This window comes from Canis aureus, chromosome 19 (assembly GCF_053574225.1).
Source record: "Canis aureus isolate CA01 chromosome 19, VMU_Caureus_v.1.0, whole genome shotgun sequence".
Lineage (NCBI taxonomy): Eukaryota > Metazoa > Chordata > Mammalia > Carnivora > Canidae > Canis > Canis aureus.
The window spans coordinates 6,370,310-6,389,546 of NC_135629.1; the positions used below are offsets into that span (position 1 = coordinate 6,370,310).

The 19,237-nt window shown below is 37.7% G+C and overlaps 1 protein-coding gene across 4 annotated transcripts in view; it reads left to right on the plus strand.

Annotated features, from left to right (window-relative positions):
• The window catches only part of TMCC1 (transmembrane and coiled-coil domain family 1), a 243,468-nt gene that overhangs the window by 55,134 nt on the left and 169,097 nt on the right, over positions 1-19,237 (plus strand). For 2 of the 4 annotated variants that reach the window (XM_077857737.1, XM_077857739.1), the window contains exons 2-3: positions 8,066-8,125; positions 11,800-12,489. In XM_077857737.1, the coding sequence (XP_077713863.1) occupies positions 11,923-12,489 (567 nt within the window). In that variant the 5' untranslated portion in view covers positions 8,066-8,125; positions 11,800-11,922. The remainder of the gene's footprint in view (positions 1-8,065; positions 8,126-11,799; positions 12,490-19,237) is intronic. The other 2 variants (XM_077857738.1, XM_077857740.1) reach the window with 2 other exon arrangements.

Consider the following 19,237-nt stretch of genomic DNA (forward strand, 5'->3'; position numbering starts at 1 on the left):
TTGGCTGAGCCAGCCAGGTGCCCCTATTTCTGTTCTGATTTTTATTTATTTTTTCCTTCTGTTTGATTTAGATTTAATTTGCCTTCTAAGTTTCTTAAGGTAGATGCTTAGGTTATCGATTTTAGGTCTTTTCTAATATATACATATTAGATATTAGAAAACTATAAATTTTTCTGAGCACTGTTTTAGCTGTATCCTACAAGTTTTGATGTTTCATTTTCACTTACTTGAAAATACTTTAAAATTTTTTTCTGGGGTTCCTGGGTGGTTTAGTTGGTTAAGCCTCTGACTTTTGATTTTAGCTCAGATCATCTTCTCAGGGTCATGAGATTGAGCCACATGTTGGGTTCTGTGCTGGGTGTGGAGTCTGCTTAAGATTCTCTCTTTCCCTCTCCCCCTTCCCTTCCCCAATGTGCTCCCTCATGTGCTCTCTAAAAAAAAGAAAAAACGTTTTTTCTATACTTCCTCTTTACCCATGGATTATTTAGAAATATATTGTTTAATATGCACATAGTTGGGAGAATTTTCCAGATCTTTTGCTATGGATTTTAATATAATTTCACTGTGGTCTGAGAATGTATTTTGTATCATTTTTAAAAAACAATTTTTAGGAGTGCCTGGGTGGCTCGGTTAAATATCTGCCTTTGGATGGGGTCATGATCCTGGAGTCCTGGGATCGAGCCCTGCATCAGGCACCCTGCTCAGCAGGGAGTCTGCTTCTCCCTCTCCCTCTGCCCTCCCCCTGTTTGTGTTCTCTCTTGCTCACTCTTTCTTTTTCAAATAAATAAATAAAATCTTACAAAAAGACGATTTTTAAGATTTGTTTAATGGCCCAGAATACAGTATATGTTTGTGAATGTTCCAAGTATGCTTGAAAAGAATGTATATTCAGCAGTTATTGGGCCAAGCGTTCTGCAGATATCACTTAAGTTAGGTGGTAGTACTATGAAGGTCTGCTCCCTGATTTTCTACCTACTTTTTTTTTAAACAGTTAATGAGTTGAAAGTCTTTAACTGTAATTGTCTGTTTCTCCTGTTAGGTCCATTAGTCTTTGCCTCATGTATTTTAAAGCTCTTACTTTAGGTGTGTATGTATGTATTTTTAAAGATTTTATGTATGTATGTATGTACATACATATGTATGAGAGAATGAGCAGGGATAGCGACAGAGAGAGAGCGAGAAGCAGACTCTCCCCTGAGCAGGGAGCCTGATGAAGGGCTTACTTGTTGGACGCTGGGATCATGACCCGAGTCAAAAGCAGATGCTTAACTGACTGAGCCACCCACGTGCCCTTAGGTGCATATGTTTTTGTGATTATTCCATCTTCTTGGAGAATTGTCCCCTTTATCATTTTGTAGTGGCCCTCTTCTCCTTGACAGTCTTTCTGATTCTGAAGTCCTTTGAAATTGATTTGGCTAGCCTTCTTTTGGTGAGTGTATGATTTTTTTTTATTGCTTTATCTTATCTTTTTTTTTTTAAGATTTTATTTATTTATTCATGAGAGACACAGAGAGAGAGAGAGAGAGAGAGGCAGAGATATAGGCAGAGGGAGAAGCAGGCTCCCTGTGGGGAGCCCGATGTGGGACTCGATCCCTGGACTCCAGGATCATGCCCTGAGCTGAAGGCAGACACTCAACTGCTGAGCCACCAGGTGTCCCTGCTTTATCTTTTCTTATCTAAATCTTTATATTTAGTAGCCTTTTTGTAGATGGCATTTAGCTTGACCATGCTTTTTCATCCAGTCTAACAATTTATCTTCTAACTAGTGTTTTTAGACCATTCATATTTAAAGTAATTATTAATATAGCTAGATTAAAACTCACCATCTTGTGAGCTATTTTCTATTTGTTGCATTTCTTTTGATTTTTTAAAAGATTTTATTTATTTATTTATTTGAGAGACAGAGAAAAGAGCATGAGTGAGTAGAGGGGCAGAGGGAAAGGGAGAAGCAGACTTCCTGCCGAGTAGGGAGCCTGATGCGCAGGACTCAATCCCATGACCCTGGGATCATGACCTGAGCCAAAGCGGATGCTTAACTGACTGAGCCACCCAGGCCCCCCCATATGTTGTATTTCTTTCTTTTTTCTTCTTTTGCCTTTTATAGTGTGAATTGAGCTTTTTATTAGTATTCTTGTATCCTCCCTATTGACTTACTTATACTTAAAATGGTTTTTAGGGGTGCCTCAGTCATTTAAGTGTATGTGTCTTGATTTTGGCTTAGGTCATGATCTGAGGGTCAGGGGACCCAGCCCCATGTTGAGCTCTCTGCTCAGTGGGCATTCTGCTTAAGGATTCTCTTTCTCTCTGCCCCTCCCCCTGCTTGTGTGCTCTCTTTCTGTCACTCAAATAAATAAATCTTTTAAAAAATGGTTTTTAATGTTGCCTTTGGGTTTACAGTGTTCATTTAAAAATAATCTGAATACACCTTCAAATGATACCACTTTACTTGTAGTACATGTATCTTAGTGTATGTTCCTAAACTTTCCCTTTCACTGTCACTGTTACACATTTCACTACATATGCTGTAGTACCCAGCATGGGTAGCATAACCCAGCATAATGCTGTAGTTATTCATTTCACTACATATCCTACAGATGTACCCAGTACATTGTTCACTATTATAACCAATTGTATGAAATTGAAAATGGGAAAAAAGATTTTATTTTGTCTTCGTTTATTCATTTTTTGTATAGATCTAAACTTGTCACCTTTATCATATTCCTCCTGCCTGAAGAACTTCCTTTAATATTTCTTATAGGGTGGGTCTGCTGGTAATGAATTCTCTGTTTGTTCTTTGTCTGGGAGAGTCTATTTCTTCTTCACTTATGAAGGATATTTTCACCTGATACAGAGTACTTGTTGGGCAGGTTTTTTTTTCCTTTCAATATTTTCAAGTCGTCACTCCACTGTCTTCTTACTTGCAAAGTTTCTGATAGACCGTTTATTGTAATCTTTATCTTTATTCCTCTGTGTGTTGCCTTTTAGCAATTTAAATATGATATGTCCCAGTGTATGTATTTTTTGGGGAAGAATATATTTATCTTGTTTGGTTTTTGGAGCTTCTAAAGTCTGTAGTTTGGTGTCTTGTCACTAATTTTGGTAAGTTCTTGGGGATTCTAAAATTTTCTCTCCACTCTCTTTCTTCTGGCGTTCTAAGTATATTATGTTATATTGTTTGATAAGTTCTCACATTTCTCATATGTTCTCTCCTATTTTCCTACTATAGTTTCTTTTTTACATTTCAGTTTGGATGTGTCTGTTAGCTTCTCTTCAAGTTGATTGTTTTTTCAGCTGTTTGAAGTCTATAATAAGCTTTTATTATTTGTTTCTCTGTTTTTATTTCTAGAATTTCCATTTGATTCTTACTATTTTCATGCCTCTGTGAATTTACCTACCTAATCTTGCATGTTGTCTCTCTTTTCTGTTACAGTCCATTTAACATATTAATAACTACGTTTTAAATTACCTGATACTTCCAAAATCTGTCATATCTGAGTCTAGTTCTGATGATTGGTTTTTCTTGAAGCTGTGTTTTTGGCATACTTCATAATTTTTTTTTTAATGCTGAACATGTTGTATAGGACAGGAAATACTGAAGTAAATATTTTATATGCTTAGAGAAGACTGCAGATTTCCTTTTACTAGTCCTTTAAGGTGGAATTTGTGTTAATTTTTAGAGGTTGGGCTGTGTTTGAAATTTATTATTGCTGTGGTTACCAGAGTTGATACTTGTTTTTGCCATGGGAACCCAGAGACTTCACATTTTCCTAGTGTCCCTTGTCTTCTTGCTTGGCTTTGGATTTTATCTTTGTGCTATTTCTCAGAGTCTGTCTCTTACAGCTATATTTCACTGTTACTCTTAGAGCTTATTAGCATGGTAATGGAGGGTGAGGGGAGCTCTGTGATGGTCCGTTAAGCCTCAGATTTAGGCAGATACTAGAACCTCCAGTCTCTGAGGTATGGCCTTCACAAGACTTTACATGCCCCTTCCTTGGGGAGAGCTTCTCCTTTCTTTTTACCCAACTGCAGTATCTAGGTTAATTTTTTAAAACCTTACTTTAGCCAAGGATTTTTTTTTTTTAATTTTTAAAGATTTTTTAAAAAATTCATTTATTTTAGTGAGAAAGAGTGCACAAGTGGGGCTGGGGGAGAGAAGGAGGGAGAGGGAGAGAGAGAGAAGGAGAGGGAGAGAGAGAGAGAGAGAGAGAATGAATCTGAAACAGACTGCTGAGTATGGAGCCCTGCACCAGCGAGATGATGACCTGAGCTGCAACCAAGTCGGACACTTAACCAAGTGAGCCACCCAGGTGTCCCTAGTCAATGTTTTTTAAAGCTCTTAGAACCCTGCATTAAGGTTATTGTTAACTTAGAGAGTGAAGATTGAGCATTCATATCCTTGGTCTCTTTCTTTAACTCCAGTTGCCGGTGTTCTCAGGGTATAGGCCTTGATGAATTTTTCTTTGCAGATAAAGCCTTTTGTTCCGGAGGGAGATAGGGAAATAGGTCTGGGCTGATTGGCATTGCCTGTTCCATTCTCTAAGCTGAATTCGGGGTGAATGAGGGCTAGGATGAGGAGCTTTTTCTGCATTGTTTCAGATCCTTCCTGATCAGAGATTCTTTTGAGGTTTCTGGAGAAAAACCTTATATTCAGGTGGGATCACTCTTAGGATTATAGTCCTCAGTCTTAAGCAGTTTGTCAAAATTTGTGGTTTAAATCCTCCTAACTGGGGCATCTGGGTGGCTCAGTGGTTGAGTGTCTGTCTGCCTTCGGCTCAGACTGTTATCCCGGGGTCCTGGAATCAAGTCCCACATCAGGCTCCCCGCCGGGAGCCTGCTTCTCCCTCTGCCTGTGTCTCTGCCTCTCTCTGTCTCTCATGAATAAATAAACAAAATCTTAAAAAAAAAATCCTCCTAGCTGCAGTGGAATTCTTCCATGCTCTTGGGACAATATTTCCTTTAGTCAGAATGCTTTCCCTTCGGGGTCTTGGGTGCTTGTCCAGCCTCTGTTGCCCCACCCCTGCTGTTTTTTTTTTTTTTAAGATTTTATTTATTTAATTCATGAGACACACACACACACACACACACACACACACAGAGGCAGAGACACAGGCAGAGAGAGAAGCAGGCTCCATGCAGGGAGCCCAATGTGGGACCGATCCCGGGACTCGAGGATCATGCCCTGGGCCAAAGGCAGGTGCTCAACTGCTGAGCCACGCAGGGATCCCCCCTGCTGTATTTTAAAAGTGTGTGTGTGTGTGTGTGTGTGTGTGTGTGTGTGTTTAAGCATAGTTGGCATATAGTGTCACATTAGTTTCAGGTGTATACAGCTTAGTGATTTGACAAGTTTAGGTATTATGCTATGTTCACCACAAGTGTAACTACCACCTGTCCCATTATATCTCTGTTACAATTTCACTGACTGTATCCTTATGCTGTGCCTTTTATTTCCATGCCTTCTTCAATAACTGGAAGCCTGTATTTCCCTGTCCCCTTCACCCATTTTGCCCCATCTCCTATCCCTGCTATATTGCCTAACAGTTGGATCAGGAGAAAATGGGAATTGTGTGGGGAAGGGGAGAGTGGTTTTTTTTTTTTTTCCATTTTTTAAACGTTAGAAATCCACATTGTGGTCAGAGAATAACTTGTGAGACTTACCTTAGGGCTTAGCATGTGATCAGTTTTGATAAATGTTCTCTCAGTGCTTGATAGAGTATTCTGCAATTATTGGGTAGTGTAGGTCTGGTTAATTATGCTATAGAGATCTCTATTTTTATCTTTTTCTTCCCTCTTTCTGGGTCATTTGTTCTGTCAGCTACTGAGAGAGGTATTAAAAGTTTCCCCATTGTGATTATGGATATTTTTTACTACTTGTAATTCTGTCAACTTTCATGTTACATATTTGAAGGCTATGTTATTACATGCATACAACTTAATCTGTTATATCTTGCTGATGAGTTACACATTGAATCCTAAGGATTCTATACCTATAAGTGCTTTTTTGCATTAGAGTCTACTTTGAGTACTATTAATATGGCTAGAGAGGCTTTCCTTTTCTGTATGACCTTTTTATACTTTTCATTTAAAAAATTTTTTTATTATTTATTTATTCATGAGAGACAGAGAGAGAGAGAGAGAGAGGCAGGCAAAGACAGGCAGAGGGAGAATCAGGCTCCATGCAGGGAGTCTGATGTGGGACTTGATCCCGGGACTCCAGAATCATGCCCTGGACCGAAGACAGATGCTAAACCACTGAACCACCCAGGGATCCCCCCTATACTTTTCATTTTTAACTGTTTTCTATCTTTGTATTTTAGGTGTGATTCTTGTGAACACTGTAATAGTTGAATCTTGTTTTTTATTAATGTAATTATTTTTGTCTTTTGATCTGATTACATTAGTATAATTCCTGAAATATTTGGGTTTACATTTGACCTCTTCCATTTTGCTTTTTATTTTTATTTTTTAAAAGATTTTATTTATTTATTCATGACAGAGAGAGAGAGGGAGGGAGGGAGAGAGAGAGGCAGAGACACAGGCAGAGGGAGAAGCAGGCTCCATTCAGGAAGCCGGAAGTGGGACTTGATCCCAGGACCTAGGGATCATGCCCTGAGCCAAAGGCACGCGCTCAACCGCTGAGCCACCTAGGCATCCCACGTTTTGCTTTTTATATGTTATACTTGTTCTGTGATCTTCTTTTCTGTCTTTTTTTTTTTTTTTTACATTCATTTGGGCATTTTAATTTTGTATTTTCTTTCTTTGTATTTTCTTTGGTATTGCTATTTAATTAATGTAGTAATTATACTATTTCAAAAATGTTTACCCTAGAGAACATATATTTTCTTCTTTTTTAAAAAATGTTTAGGGGATCCCTGGGTGGCCCAGCGGTTTGGCGCCTGCCCTTTGGCCCAGGGCGCGATCCTGGAGACCCGGGATCAAATCCCACGTCAGGCTCCCGGTGCATGGAGCCTGATTCTCCCTCTGCCTATGTCTCTGCCTTTCTCTCTCTCTGTATGTGACTATCATAAAAAAAAAAGTTTAGTTTTTTAATATATAATAATAGTCATAAAGTACAAAATTCAAAAGGTACAAAAGATTATGTGATAGGAAGTCCTCTCTCACATTTACCCACCAGCCACTCCATGCTTTGGCTGCCTCAGGAATCCCTATCCATCAGTATGGTCATCTGGCCTCTTTACTGGCTCCCAAACATACTGTGTTTACTGCTCTTCTAGCTGGGAGTCTTGCCCATATCTTCCTGCTTATTTATTCCTGTTTTTGTCCTTCAAAGCTCATCGAAAGCCTCTTTCTCTTTCATGAAGCTTTCCAGAACAAATTTAATCTTAACTGATCTTCTAATGGTAATTGCGGTTTTTCTCACACATTTTTAGCTTAATGATACTGTTTTGTGATATTTTCCTTAAGTTTTAAGTATGTAAATCTTACTTTCTGTCTCAGATTGTGAGTTCCTTGAGGGCAGGATAATATGCTTTCATTTGGTCTGTGTAATGCTGGGCACATAGCAGATACCCCCAAATACTTATCTAATTAACTTGGCTCTCTGCTAATGGCTGTCAGAAGATTGTTTTTCACAAAATTTTCAACTTTTGTGCCTCATGATTCTCAATTGTACATGGTAGATACAGTTTTTAGAGTTAGTTTTGAATGCAAAATTGCAGACAAAGAATTGCAAACTACTTAAAAAATTTGCTCATTAAATTGTGTTTTTTAGTACTTGTTTTGTATTTCATGTTATTTGAAGATTAGAATTAATAGCCCTTCCTAATTCAGTATTGTAGTGTAAAAATACTCATTGCTACTTATGACATGTATACTTTCTTAAGTACTAACAAATTAACTCTTTTTTCCAAAATATCTTCTTTGTTGATTACATTTTTGAAAAATTAGAAAATACTGAAAATACTAGGAAAAATTACTGCTGTCATTGAGAGATTAATGTTAACATTTTATTATGTATATGTAAGCTCAGTTTTTTCTGTATAAATATAATAATTAACCTCTCCCCTCTGAGTTTTTCTCTTCATAATTGTTAATGTTTGCTTTTCAGCTTGTCCTAAAAGGATTCCTGTATACCTTAGAAGTACTTGAGGAAGAGTGATAAAGGCAAGTATATAATTCTTTATGGTTAGTGAAATAACTTGTTTCATAGCCAAACCAAAAAGCTTTGGTCACCATATCTATTATACCCCCTTCCCCACAAAATTAAGAAAAAAGAAAAAGAATTTGTATATAATTTGAATGGTTTTCCAGAGCACTTTCCTATATATTTGCCAGACTTTTAAAACATAACTTTTAAATTTCTGATATTCAGAATAGCTTGTTTCTTGAATGTGAAGTAATGGTGTAATATGTCTTTGGTGAAACTTTTGTAGGAAAATTGTTAAAATTTTTGAGAATTTAGCAAAGTTCTCTGCAGTGCCTGGTCTGTAAGTAGTTACTTCTTCCTTCTCTTTTCCCTACTTTGTATTCTTTCCCCTTGTCTCCCTTTTCCCCCGTACCTTTTTGCTCCCTTTTTTCTTTCTCTACTTTTTCTGGTTTACTTATAAGAACTTTACTTTTCAGAGAAACTGAGTGAATAAAAGAGAAGTCAACTTTTCTTTCCTATAAAAGCATACTTTGTGGTTGAACTTGTTTGTGTTAAACCAGGTATCTCCATATATTATTTTGAGAGTTTTATAAACTGAGCAGCTGTTACTCATTTGAATTTGCTATCTTATAGAAGAAGATAGGGGAGTCCTAAAAAACTTTAACATTACTGAATTCATTTAGTGCTTGCATTCTTACTGTCAACAATTTTATATTTATTATATCATTGCTGTCTTTGGTATTGCTATCTTTGGCACAGTATTTTACCTTCCTTAATATTTTTTTTGGTGTATATTGAAAAATAACCTTAAAGATTTTCTGTTGGCATACAGAAAATATTAGCAAGCTTCAAAATTTTGACTATATTTATTGTATTGATAGCACAGTAATAAAGCAGATGATAGCTGTAAGTATAAGTACTAGTACATTGTAGTGCAGCAGGTTGTTTTTCAAAATTCTTGCAACTTGATGTTTAAAGCTCAACTTAGTTTTCTTTAGGATTCCATGCTAAGTAAGCCTCTGCTATAGTTAGTATGATTAAGGAATGTCTTGCCTTTAGAAATCCCAGAATTCATTACTGTTCTAGTATATAACCTTTGCAACTGTATAGATGGCCTGTGTAAGTTTGGGCTTGACACCCTATTTCTAGTTTTTTTTTAAAGGAATGCTAGCATTTTTGTCTGTAATAATCATTTCCAGTTATTTGAAAATAAAAATCATGCACAAATGCTAGTGAAACCTCAAATGAAGTTACTAATTATTAGAATGTACTGTTTTCCTTTTTTTAAAAATAAGAAGCGGATGGCCACTTGATTAGTTTATAACACTGCCCAAATAAACAAGTTTACAGATAATATCTTTATATACAAGACAAGTAGGTCATTTGGTTTTCCACCTAACCTTGACACCATTCTTTTGATCATGGTATCTTTTAACTCTCATGGAAGAATTTATTTTATATTTTTTGATTCCAAAAACAAAAAAAGTCATTTGTATTATTTAGCTAATACAGTGCAAAAAAAGAAAAAGAGTAAATTGCTTCCTTATTATAAGTCTGCTGCTTTCATATCCTTCCATCTTCTTAGGGTCTAAATTGTCCAGTACAAGAAGAGATTAGTTACTGTATTATCTTGGTTACATAGCTCTTATTCTCTGAGGAACTCAATGCTTTGCAGAGTGGAAATAATTCAAAAACTATTAGTCTGCTCTACAAATTCATGAGGGAAGGTGAGTATAATTAAATACATGTACTATTGGCAACATAGTACCCTCAAGGAGCCCCAGAAAACTCAGTAAAGGCCAAGACAGTCATTAACCTAACAAGGATTAAGGGATTCTTTCTTGGCTCCCTTAATGGGAAGAAGAAAGAACAAAAGCAGTGCACAATCAGGACAAGGGTAAGAAGCCCCAGTGGTATGGCAGGATTTTAGCGTGGCCACAAAGAATTTGAGTGAAAGGCCTTGAAATTTCCCATTGTCATGACTGCTACTCACTTGCCTAGTTTTGGAGCAAAGGATTTTGTGGTATGTAGAAAGTAGGAAGGTACTGGTGAGAGATAAATGTCTTTGTCTTTGATGATGTTTATGCTCCTGAATCATGAAGAGGTCAGAGGGTGGGGAAATAGCCATGAAAAAATATGGACAGTAGAGCCACAATGACAGTACCATATGCATGGTAAGAAGGTCTTCTGAGAGTAGTTACAATGAAGAAGACTCAAGCAGGTTTGCATGCCCATCCCTCTGAACTCCAGCAGCCGTGAATTCACAGTGAACTCATATCCAGCTAATTTATGCCTTTTAGATTGCTGCCTGGTAGCAGGAAATCTCCATATCCCCAGAACATGACTTCCAGAGGGCCTCTTTGGTAGTGACTTAGGCTGTTCAAACAAAGTACTTGGTAGAGTGTAGGGAGTTTTAAAGCTCATTGAACAAATGTTGAGGGAAAATAAGGAAATAACCTCCTACACCATATTTTGTCCCCTCTAGCAGGTTCTGTGCATTAATACAAATTTATATATTTGCAAAAACTCAATACAAAAATACTACCTATTTCTTTCCATTAAGAAAAATCTCTTCCCTACCATCTTCCGCTCTTGTTTTTTTGCATGTGATTTCCATAACCATGGCAGTTGTGCTGACTTTATATCTCTTAGTTTCAGCTTCCTTTTAATTTCCTTCATTTAATATTGGTGTGTGGTTGCATTTTTATCCTTTCTTTTTCTTTACTTTCTCATCATATCCAGTTACTGTGTTACTTCTTTGCTTTTGAATTTATGTGGGTATGTGGGAGCTTCTGTCAGAGATGACACTATTCAGAGAAAGAGATTTCTTTGAATCTCTTTTCTTTTTTTGCAGGGTAGGGTGGGGGTGGAGACTGACTCCAGCTGTCCAACACTTGTCCATTTGAGATGTAAACTATCTTGCTTCGTGTTCCCCACTTCTGGAGCGGCTCTGAATCTCTCTTCTTGATAGCTGGTACTGAGCAAAGCTCTAGTCTCTCTGAAGATAGATTCTGTCTGTATCATTTGCTCATATGGTGCCAGACGGTCATTTGTGCTTCAGAGAATTCAGCTTACAAGATTTCTATTTCCATTTTCTTCTCAGTAGAGCAAATGTATCACCTCTATTTACCAGTGAACCTGGTGAATATGAATGGTAACAAGAAATTCCTCTTTTCATTAAAATCTACATACAGTTAGATTGGGATATCCACTTCTCACTTTTATTCTTTGAATTTACTTTGCTGAGTTTCAGCGTATGGACAATTAACTGTGTTTATGAGTTAAGAGGAATTAAATTGCCCAATTATACTATGCATATTGAATGGTCTGTTCCCTCCTGATTTCCTGAGTAATGGCTGTTCTGTCAATGTTATGGTTTCCATTCCAAGATGACTCCTTTAATATCCAATTCTTCATATAATGAAATTTGTAGGGATTTTTTTTAATGTTGCTGTCTTCATTTGCTGTGTACTTGTTTTCTGAGCTTTTTCTCCTATTCTAGAAAATAATCATTACCCACTATCTAGAAAACTGTCTTTTAATCTTCTGATTAAAGATTGCATAATGATAGTGCCTATTTGTTTGGCTCGTGGCATGCTTTCTTTAACACTGGAGATTTTGCATGAATGTATAATAAGAGGCTCTTTTCTTTTCTTTTCTTTCCTTTTTTTTTTTTTTTTTTTAACATTAGATAGGCATGAAGCCTCCGTCTCACAGCTGCATGTGTAGTTACTGTTGAAGCAAATGCCTACCTAATTTGACAGTCTTGGTGTGTTTAAAAGTTTTTGAGTTTGCAAATAAGCGTATTAAGTCTACTAATGGAGCCTTCGGGCAGTGAACAGTTATATGAGGACCCTGATCCTGGAGGCAAATCCCAAGATGCAGAGGCCAGAAAGCAGACAGAATCAGAACAAAAGTTGTCTAAAATGACCCACAATGCTTTGGAGAACATTAATGTGATTGGCCAAGGCTTGAAGCATCTCTTCCAGCACCAGCGCAGGAGGTCATCAGTGTCTCCACACGATGTGCAACAAATTCAGGCAGATCCAGAACCTGAAATGGATCTGGAAAGCCAGAACGCATGTGCTGAGATTGATGGTGTCCCCACCCACCCCACAGCTCTGAATCGTGTCCTGCAGCAGATCCGAGTACCACCCAAGATGAAGAGAGGGACGAGCTTACATAGTAGGCGGGGCAAACCAGAGGCCCCAAAGGGAAGTCCCCAAATCAACAGGAAATCTGGCCAGGAGATGGCAACTGTTATGCAGTCGGGCCGACCCAGGTCTTCATCCACAACTGATGCTCCAACCAGCTCTGCTATGATGGAAATAGCTTGTGCTGCTGCTGCTGCATGTCTACCAGGGGATGAGGCAACTGCAGAGCGGGTAGGTCTGCTAGATTTCCTTTTTCTGCTAACTTACTGTTCTTTTTAGCTAGAACTCTCCACAGTTCTATTTGGTAACTGAAAAGAGGTATTTCAGCAAGTACCTCAAAGTTGTGGTAAAAAAAATAGTTTTATTTTGTTTTGTTTTGTTTTTCATTAAATGAGATGAATAATATTCATTCTAGCTAATGAGTGGATGCTTATATTCCTATTTGCTTCCTAACATATTGCTATATTTTATTTTACCCTTTTTAAAACCTTCATGTGTTTTTTATGTGTTAAAAAAAGGCTCAGTTCTATGGCAGAGGAGCAGAGATGCTTTGTTCTTATTTTGGTTTTGCGCACAAATTGACTTTTTAAAAATGATTTTTTAAAAGATTTTATTTATTTATTCATGAGAGACACAGAAAAAGAGGCAGAAACACAGGAAGAGGGAGAAGCAGGCTCCATGCAGAGAGCCCAATGTGGGACTCAATCCCCAGACTCCAGGATTATGCTCTGGGCTGAAGGGAGGCGCTCAACTGCTGAGCCACCCAGGTGTCCCTTGACTTTCTTACATTAATGAAGGCAAGAAAATTCTAGAATCTGGGTTTTTCTGTGCTTAGCATGGAATATACTAAATTTATTATAATTTTCATATACTGTACCATGTCATTGGCATTTAATATACATTTCGCATTCTGTAGTAGAGCACATACATTATGATTTACTCTTTATTTTTAAAGATTTTATTTATTTATTCGTGAGAGAGGCAGAGACATAGGTAGAGGGAGAAGGAGGCTCCCCTCAAGGAGCCTGATGTGGGACTTGATCCCAGGACCCTGGAACCATGCCCTGAGCCGAAGGCAGACACTCAACCACTGAGCCAGCCAGGAATCCCTCTTTTTATTTTTTTTAAAGATTTGTTTTCTTTTTTGAGAGAGAGAATGAGTGCATGAATGGCGGGAGGGGGCAGATGGAAAGGGAGAGAGATAAGCAGACTCTGCACTCAACGTGGGGCTTGATCTTGTGACCCTGAGATCAGGATGTGAGCTGAAACCAAGAGTTGGACACTCAACTGACTGACTAAGCCACCCAGGTGCCCCTATTATTTACTTTTTTTTTTTTTTTTAAGATTTTATTTATTTGAGAGAGAGCATGAGCAGGGGGAGGGGCAGAGGGTGAGGGAGAGAGAAGCAGATTGCCTGCTGAGTAGGAAGCCAGATGTGGGGCTCAATCCCAGGACCTTGAGATCAGGACCTTGAGATCATGACCTGAGCCAAAGGCAGACACTTAACCTACTGAGCCACCCGGGTGCCCCTAATTTACTCTTAATAAACAGGTTTTTTAGGTTGGATGGGACAACTAGGCTTAACAAATATAGGGGAAACTCTCTTCATATAACTTTCATTTCCATGTCTTAATTAAGGTTAGTTGAGGCAAATAGGAGAAATAGTTCTGCTAGGGTTTGAAAACTTAGGTACGTGTAGCCAGGCAGGTAGTGACAGTGAGTGAACTCATGTTATGTGATTTGGACAAACTGAAGAGTACAGGTCCTGTCTAAAGGGGCAGTCTCTTCGTAGCTGCTTATTGTGATTTAGGACTATGAGCCTAGTCTTGCCAGGCCTTCTTATTTTTCAAGAGAAACTTGAAAGCTAGCTTAGTAATCTCTTGATTTTAGATATTATGGAAGCCAAACAGAACACATTTGTTGGCCAAGACTGCCCTGTAAGTTACCATCGTGCTGCCTTTTGGCTTTACATTTATGTATTCCATAAAGTTTTGATGATTAGTTCATCTCTTTCATTCTGTGTCTGCTTCTGGCAGAGGTAAGTTTATTTTACTGGATATTTATTTAGTCTGGAAATCCAAATATTGAATCTAGTACCTTTAAACCTCTCCTATCTGAGTGGGACATAAAAACAAGCAAACAAGTAATAGACAGTAAATCACTTCAAGAAGTTAAGCTTGTCTGGTTGCCATATCCACAGAATCAGATAGAATAATGATTCAGATCATTAAAATTAAAGGTACAAATGAGAAAAATTAATATTTATGTGCATAATAGTTGTCTTTGTAATAAAAAAGATATTTGGTCATTGTTAAAGGACAAAAATGTTGACAATAGAAACTAACAGTGCAACTATATAATTCACATTAATCTGTACCAGACAGCACTAAGACATTTTTTTTTAAGATTTATTTATTTATTTTAGAGAGAGCAAGCATGCGCATGCATGCTGGAGAGAGTCTTAAGCAGACTCCATGCTGAGCCAAAACCAAGAGTCAGATGCTTATCTCATTGGACCACCCTGGCATCCCTAAGAAATTTTTTTACTAGTGATTCTGGGATTACAGACTTCTGTGTTTAAAAAAAAATTGTAAGTAAAGCATATGTATACATTTATATTGTTTTGAAAAACCTTCATAGAGGGGTGCCTGGGTGGCTCAGTATGTTAAATGTCTGCCTTAAGCTCAGGTTGTGACTCCAGGGTCCTGGGATTGAGCCCTGGGTCCAGCTCCCTGCTCAGTGTGGAGTCTGCTTATTCCTCTCCCTCTTTCGTTCCTGTTCCATTCCACCACCCCCAGCTTGTATTTTCTCTCTTCAGCTCTGAAATAAATAATTTTTTTTTAAATTTCATTGAGAGCCAAGGGAGAACATTTTTAAAAATTGTTTAATACGTGTATTTACAGAAAACCCCACAAATTTCATTTTGTTTTTTTATTTTAATTCCAGTGTAGTTAACATACAGTGTTATATCATTTTCAGGTGTACAATATAGTGATTCAGCAATTCTATATATTAGTGCTAATCAAGGTAAATGTACCCTTAATCCCCTTCACTTGTTTAACCCATATCCACCCACTTCCCCTCTGGTAACCACCTGTTTGTCCTCTATAGTTAAGAGTCTGGGTTTTTTTTCCTCTTTGTTTTGTTTCTGAAATTCCACATGAGTCAAATGATTTATTATTTGCCTTTCTCTTATTTTGCTCAGCATTGTACTCTAGATCAGTCCATGTTGTTGCATATGACAAGATTTCATTCTTTTTTTTATGACTAATACTCCATAATTATATCTTCTTTATATATACCATATCTTTTTATTCATCTGTCAGTGGTCACTTGGGCTGCTTCCATAACTTGCTATTGTAAATAATGCTGCAGTAAACATAGGGGTGCATATTTGTTTTCAAATTAGTGTTTTTGTATTCTTTGGGTAAATACTCATTAGTGCAATTACTGGATCATCCTCTGGTCGTTCTATTTTTAATTACTTTAACTTAACCAAGGCCTTAAATTTTAAAAATATAAGTCTACTGAATGGATGTCTATACCTTTCTTGTGCTCTTTGCATGGATTATAATTTCTAGTTTAAAAATTTTTATATAGTGGAATGATAACCTGGTGATAATTTGTGAAGCATCATGGGATAGACTCTTAGATTTTAATAATCTCTTGAAAGGCCTTACCCACTTTAAATTCATTTCTAAAAAAGCAGTATGCTTTTGAGACTTTCTAAAGAACCTTAGTTTTCATAGAAACAACAGCCCTTTGGGCACCTTGGGTGGCTCAGTGGTTGAACATCTGCCTTTGGTTCAGGTCGTGATCCCAGGGTCCTGGGATCGAGTCCCGCATTGGGCTCCCCACAGGGAGCCTGCTTCTCCCTCTGCCAATGTCTCTGTCTCTCTCTGTCTCTCATGAATAAATAAAAGCTTAAAAAAAAAAAAGGAAGCAACAGCCCTTTTTATGCACATATCTGATTGGTTTTAATTAAACTATTTAATTATAATGAATATAACTAACAAACTGATGTGGAACTGTACCAGCCATGAACATTGAATATCTTTCAGAGAAAATGGAAAGCTTAAGAATGAAGATTAGTCTGGAGAGCTTCTACTTTGTTGTATCTTAGTCTGAAAGAGTGATTGTTTCAAATTCTAAATACTGGCTTCTCTATATTTGTATCTTTTTTTTAACTCCAACGTCTGAGGATGAAATATTTTAATTGTTTAAGTACACTGATATTTGTTTAAGTACACTGATATTTTTCTCCCTTATTACTAACATTTTTATAGACTTGCATGTACACGTACCTGTGTATAAACCTAACCCTAAGACAAATGTTGAGTTGATTTTCAAATGTATCCATTGTGTTCAAAAGCTACTCGCTTCTGCCTTAGCCATCTGCCACATAAAGTGAGTTTTCAAAATAGGTTTTTGGACTTTAAGCTTGATTTCTTTTTTATTTTATTTTTATTTTTTAAAGATTTTATATATTTATTCATGAGAGACACAAAGAAAGGCACAAAGAAAGGCAGAGACACAGGCAGAGGGAGGAGAAGCAGGCTCCATGCAGGGAACCTGTTGTGGGACTCGATACCAGGACTCCGGGATCAGGCCGTGAGCCAAAGGTAGATCCTCAACTGCTAAGCCACCTAGGTGTCCCAAAATTTCTTTTTTAAAATCAGATTTGACAAGTATATATTTGTGCCTATATGTACAAAGCATGGCTTGACTTCATGGTGGAAATGGGACCTGGTTGGAGCAGTCATGATATGTTGAACATATCAGTATCTGAATGATAAGTGTACAGACAAGTTGAGAAGATGGAAGATACTTTTGGTTTGAAGTGAATAGAAAGCTTAGAGTAGGAGGGGGAGCTGGGTGCTTTGATTTGGGTCTTATAGGAGAAAAAGGATTTAGATATGTGAGTATGTGAGGGTAGAAGAAAGGGTTATTTCAGAAAGGGGAATGAGCAAGGAAAATAGAATTTATTGGCCAGATAGTTAATAGAGTGGTCAAAGAAACATGCATGTCGGCTGCCTCGGGTCCTTTTTGGAATCAGAATATACACTTGTCTCGTTTTTGTCTCACATCATCTATTCAACATATTTTACTAAACTTCTGAGTGTCTGTTATATGCAAGATATTCTAATATAAATGCTGTGGTGGACAATAGGTACATAGCACTTGTTCCCAATCTCTTACGATTTTTAGAACTTGCAGGAAAGAGAATATGTACAGATAGAAGAGAAAGTAATTTATGAATTTTTTTAAAAAGATTTTATTTATTTATGTGTGTGTGTGTATGTGAGAGAGAGAGAGAAGAAAAAAACACTCCTCCAGGGGGGAGATGCAGAGGGAGAAGCAGGCTCCCTGCTCAGCACTGCCCAGCTTGATCCTAGGACCCTGGGATCATGACCTGAGCAGAAGGCAGACACTTAACTGAGCCATCCAGGTGTCCCAATAATTTATGAATTTTAATAAAGCGCTTTAACATAAATGATCTCACTTGGTCTTCTTAGTAATTCTATGAAATGGTAATGAAGGTCCTTATTAATTCACAAACTAGGAAGCATAAGTGATTTCAGGGGTCACACAACTTGTAAGTAAGGAATTTAGCTTTTGATTTCTGTAGGCTAGTTTTCTTTCTGTAACACTCTACTGCTTCCACAATATAATACAAGGTAAAATGTGTTATATGCCACAAGCAATATAAAAACATGTGTTTAGGGAAAGAGTAATTAATTATGTCCGATGGAATCTGGGAAAGCTTTGAAGGAAGGGCTTAGGATGTTAGTATGGGTAATGGGGAGTAAGGATCTCCTCTAAGTTAAAGACTCTGGGGGGGCAGCCCCTGTGGTGCAGCGGTTTAGCGCCACCTGCAGCCTGAGGTGTGATCCTGGAGACCCAGGATCAAGTCCCACGTCGGGTTCCCTGCATGGAGCCTGCTTCTCCCTCTGCTTGTGTCTCTGCCTCTCTCTCTCTCTCTCTCTGTGTGTCTCTATGAATAAATAAATAAAATCTTAAAAAAAACAACAAAACTCTGGGGAATAAAACAACTTAGTGTTTCCTTAGTAAATGTACACTCTTTGAGGGTATATTATGGACTTGAATGATAAGGCCTGTGACATTTTGGCTGATGTGTTGAGAGAAGGCCTACAACTGTCCACAGGCCTTGTAAGAGGTGCCATGTCTAGCTTTGATATCCCTCCCAACATCTAGTAGGACAACATTTTGTATACACATATCTCATGCAGAAATAGCATTTCAGGGTATTTTTTTGAATAATGAACAAATCCTCTTCTCTGTATCTTTTTTTTTTTTTTTAAGATTTATTTATTTATTTATGGTAGAAAGGCAAGACACAGGCAGAGGGAGAAGCAAGCCCCATGCTGGGAGCCCGACGCGGGACTCGATCCTGGGACTCCAGGATCGCGCCCTGGGCCAAAGGCAGGCGCCAAACTGCTGAGCCACCCAGGGATCCCCTCTCTTCCCTGTATCTTAAGTGTTGTGTCCTTTGGAGTTTTAACCATAGCCATACCACTCTTTTCACTTCTGTGAACTTAAATGCTGTCATACTTTCAGCCTCCAACAAATATTGGTCTCCAACTGGACCAGTCCTGTGATGTTCAGAATTAGTTCTCTCACTGCCTGTTGGTTATCTGCATAGGTAATTCAAACACGTCATTTCCAAATTTAAATTAATCATTATCTCTCATAACTTTTCAATCTTCTAGTATGTTTTCTTTGTTGTTTCCAAATTTGTGTGACTACAGAAGATATCATTTAGGACACTAGTTATAAATACAATTTTTATGTGCCACTCCCAGGATTTCTAAGTTAGAAGAAAACTTTTAATCAAGGCCCCACATGATTTTAGTGCAGTCAGCCCATGAGTTTGATAGTTACTAGATATGACTTTCTGAAGCCACTAGTCACCCATGTTGGCAACCTTAAAGAGTTATTCTGATCTCTTTCACCCCTC